The following is a 3,438-nucleotide window of genomic DNA, read 5'->3' on the forward strand; positions in this document are numbered from 1 at the left end:
TTCCACTGCAGTTTCTCAGCTGCAATGAAGCAAAGGCTTTGTATGGCTCTGCACTCCTGCAGTGCTCTCAGGATGAGGGCTCTGACCTCCCCATGCTCCAGGCATCCCACAGATGTGTGGGATCTCAGCAGAGATCACAGCCCAGACAGACTGTATAATCCTCTAGACCTTTTTCTTCACACCACTGGTCTTGTTCCACAGCCTACAAGTTGGTACCATCTTTATCCCCTAAGGCTGGTCAGCATTCAGACCCTGATGTTTTCTTTTCCTTCTGTAAGTCAGAATTCAGCCTTTAAACTACACAAAACTTCACCAAGGTCATCCTCACTCCACTCTGCTAAAGCAAGCTCCTCTTTCCTGACTTTCTCGACATGGACTCAAGTTTCTAGTGTCTGAGGAACTGCCTTAAAATAAAAGTGCCAGGAGGGTTCTGGGGGCTGGCAGACAGCCCTTGGCATCTGTTCTCCACGGGGAACTGTAGGACTAGTTGCTTTGGCCAGGAGGTTCAAACACCTGCTCACAGGTGGCAGAACTGTGAGTCAAAGAGCAGCACCTTGTGCAGCTGGAGCTTCTCCAGCTCCGAGCAGTTTCTCTGATCTAAAGAGAACCCCGGGGCTGTGATGCCAGGTGGATTCAGCTCCCGCCTGCCTCCTAAACAGAGGACTTCTGCTCTTGCCTAGGTCTTGTAAGGGGCACATCCCACCTCCCTGCACACCCAGGTCTTGAGTGTCATCGCGCTCCCAGCAGCAGCTCCCGAGGAGAAAGGGGTCCATCTAGCGCAGCTGGAGCGGTATTGCCAGGGCTGCAGCCACAGCCTCTACACAGGCCCAGCGAGGGAGGTGGGAACCTCTCCCAACCCCAACGGGGAGGCGCTTCCACGAGCATGGCACCTGCTTGACGTGTTTCACCTAGCAGCACCCCCARTATTCCCAAAGTGGGACAATGATACATCCCGTTCAAGCTCATCAACTGCAGGGACAACTGAGGGGTTGTGCTCTGCCTCGGATCCCACCCGTACTCTGTGACAGCAGCAGACCAGCTATGAACTCCCACCTACGGCCAAAATTAACGCTGGCAGGCTGTAAACTCTCTGAGCAGTAGGAACCACTCGTCAGACCTGTGCTGTACATGCACACTGCTGACTCGTTCAGAAAGGCAGCCAAAAAGCTGAACAAAACAAACAAACAAAAACATTTAAGGCAACAAGCTCCAAAGCTCACAGTTTGCCATAAGAGTTTCCTTGAGAGCAAAGTCATGCAGTGTCCCCAGATTCAGATCTTAGGCAATTTGGTCGTGCTCAGATAAAACACAGAAGAGGGAACAAAAATAATTTTCCCATCTCTCCTTTTACCCACAAGCAGATGAATCACTTTGATTTAGAAGACACCTAGTGGCAGATAAACTAGAGAAAACAAGAAATCAAAAGGACGTTATTTAGGAAACCTCTTGGCTTCCCACCTATGGGAGGTTCAGAAAGGAAAGGAGCTATTTCACTTCATCATTAAAGTAGACACAAGGTGGGGCTTTGGGCTGGGGAATAGATCAAACTATGAAGCAAAGTTTGAAAAGAGATTCTCAGACAACTGAGTTAAAAGATGGGACTTAAGGACCCTTAGGCAGTATCCCCTAAATGCATCACCTGAACTTGCCTTCCTCCTGGCAAGGGAAGACAGCAGACACGCTGTGAAACCTGAGAACTTGTATGACTTCTGAAATTGCAAATGAGGCTTAGGAAGAGCCTGAAATAGAACTAGGGGATAGAGTGGAAGGAGAGAGTGTGTGTGTGTGTGTGTGTGTGTGTGTGTGTGTGTGTGTGTGTGTGTGTGTGTGTTGTGCACTTTTTTTTAGGGGGTGGAGTGAGTTTAAAAAAGTAAAAAAGGACAAAAAAAAAAAAACCACTATTAGTCCTGCCTACCTCAATCTTCTCTTTTTATTATATAGGCTGCACTTACAACAAATAAAAACATTTGTACCAGGGACTGAGAGAACAGCAAAACCACTGCAGATTCGCAATGCCCAGGCAAACCCACCACAGGTTTAGAGATTGAGTGAAGTGGCTGGAAAAGTGGCAAAGAGCAGCGCCAGCARCACTGGGAGGTCTAAGGGAGAGAGACTCAGAGTCCCATTCATAGAATCATAGAATGCTTAAGGTTGGAAGGGACCTCAGGGGTCATCTAGTCCAACCCCCCTGCWCAYGCAGGGTCACCTAGAGCACRTGGCACAGGGCTGCGTCCAAGCGGGTTTTAAAGATCTCCAAAGAAGGGGAGACTCCACAACCTCTCTGGGCAGCCTGTTCCAGGGCTCACCCTCACTGAGTGTTCACCCTCACTGTCAAAAAGTGTTTTCTCAAGTTCCTGTGGAACTTTTGGTGCCTCAGCTTGTGGCTGTTTCCTCTAGTCCTATTGCYGGTCACCACTGAAAAGAGGCCAGCCTCATTCAGGCAGTAAATAAATAAAAACAACCAACCCACCCCATCAACGGCCAAGTCGCAGTACCCCAAAGAACACAAGTGCTAACCCCGTGCAGAAAGGCACGCACGATACCAAGCGTGTTTGTGGCTTTCATTTTTAGTGAGAGCTTTCAGGAACACACACAGACACGCAGGCCGCTCCTGCAGCCACAGGGGCTCCGCTCCGAGGCCGGGGAGCCCGCGCCGCCGGCRGGTGCCTGCCCGGGCACAGCAGCACATGCTCCCAGCCCAGCCGCCCCCCGCTCCTCAAGGAGAGGCCAGCGGCTCCGCGGGATGAGCGGAGCCGGAGCCACCCGCGGCAGCCATGTTACAGGGCGAGGGGATGGGGCAGCCGCTGCGAAGAGGAGAGGGGAAACCCCTCGGGGCTGCCGGCGGGCTCCGTCCGCCCACAGAAGTCCAGTCAGAACTTGACAGAGAAGGAGGTGCCGCAGGAGCAGCCCTTCTCGGCCTGCGGGTTGCTCACCACCTGGAAGGAGCTGCGGATCAGCTCCTGGCTGAAGTCCACCATGGAGCCCTTCACGAAGGCCAGGCTGTCCACGTCGACCACCACGCGGGCGCCGCCTTGCTCAAACACCCTGCGGAGGAGAGACGGGGCACCCGTTAACCGGCAGCGCGGCACCCGTTAACCGGCACTCATTAACCGGTGCTCGTTAACCACGCAGCACCCGTGTCGCCTCCGCTCGCCTGTCATCGGGCTGGATGACCGTGTCCAGGGAGAACTTGTACTGGAAGCCGGAGCAGCCGCCTCCTTCCACCTGGAGCCGCAGGAACTCGTCGCCCTCGGCGATCTCCAGCAGCCTCTGCAGGGCGGYGGGCGGGTGTGACGGCGCGGCCGCCCCTGCCCGGCCCGGTTCGGCCCAGCCCGGCCCGGCCCGGCTCGGCGCTACCTTCACGCAGCTGGCGCTCAGGTGGACCCGTCCCTCGTCGCCCTCGCCCGCCGGCTGCAGCGGCTCCGAGGAGGAGGAGGA

The 3,438-nt window shown here is 54.5% G+C and overlaps 1 protein-coding gene across 1 annotated transcript; it reads right to left on the reverse strand.

Moving 5' to 3' along the window:
* Window positions 1-2,718: 2,718 nt before the first annotated feature.
* Window positions 2,719-3,438, reverse strand: ISCA2 (iron-sulfur cluster assembly 2; the record flags this gene model as incomplete). Its single annotated transcript, XM_026051858.1, has 3 exons — window positions 2,719-3,045; window positions 3,155-3,270; window positions 3,358-3,438. Coding segments are annotated over 3 exons (372 nt in total), but the record flags the coding sequence as incomplete, so codon positions are not given.

This window comes from Nothoprocta perdicaria, unplaced genomic scaffold (assembly GCF_003342845.1).
Source record: "Nothoprocta perdicaria isolate Ctin4 unplaced genomic scaffold, notPer1 scaffold_8, whole genome shotgun sequence".
NCBI classification, from domain to species: domain Eukaryota; kingdom Metazoa; phylum Chordata; class Aves; order Tinamiformes; family Tinamidae; genus Nothoprocta; species Nothoprocta perdicaria.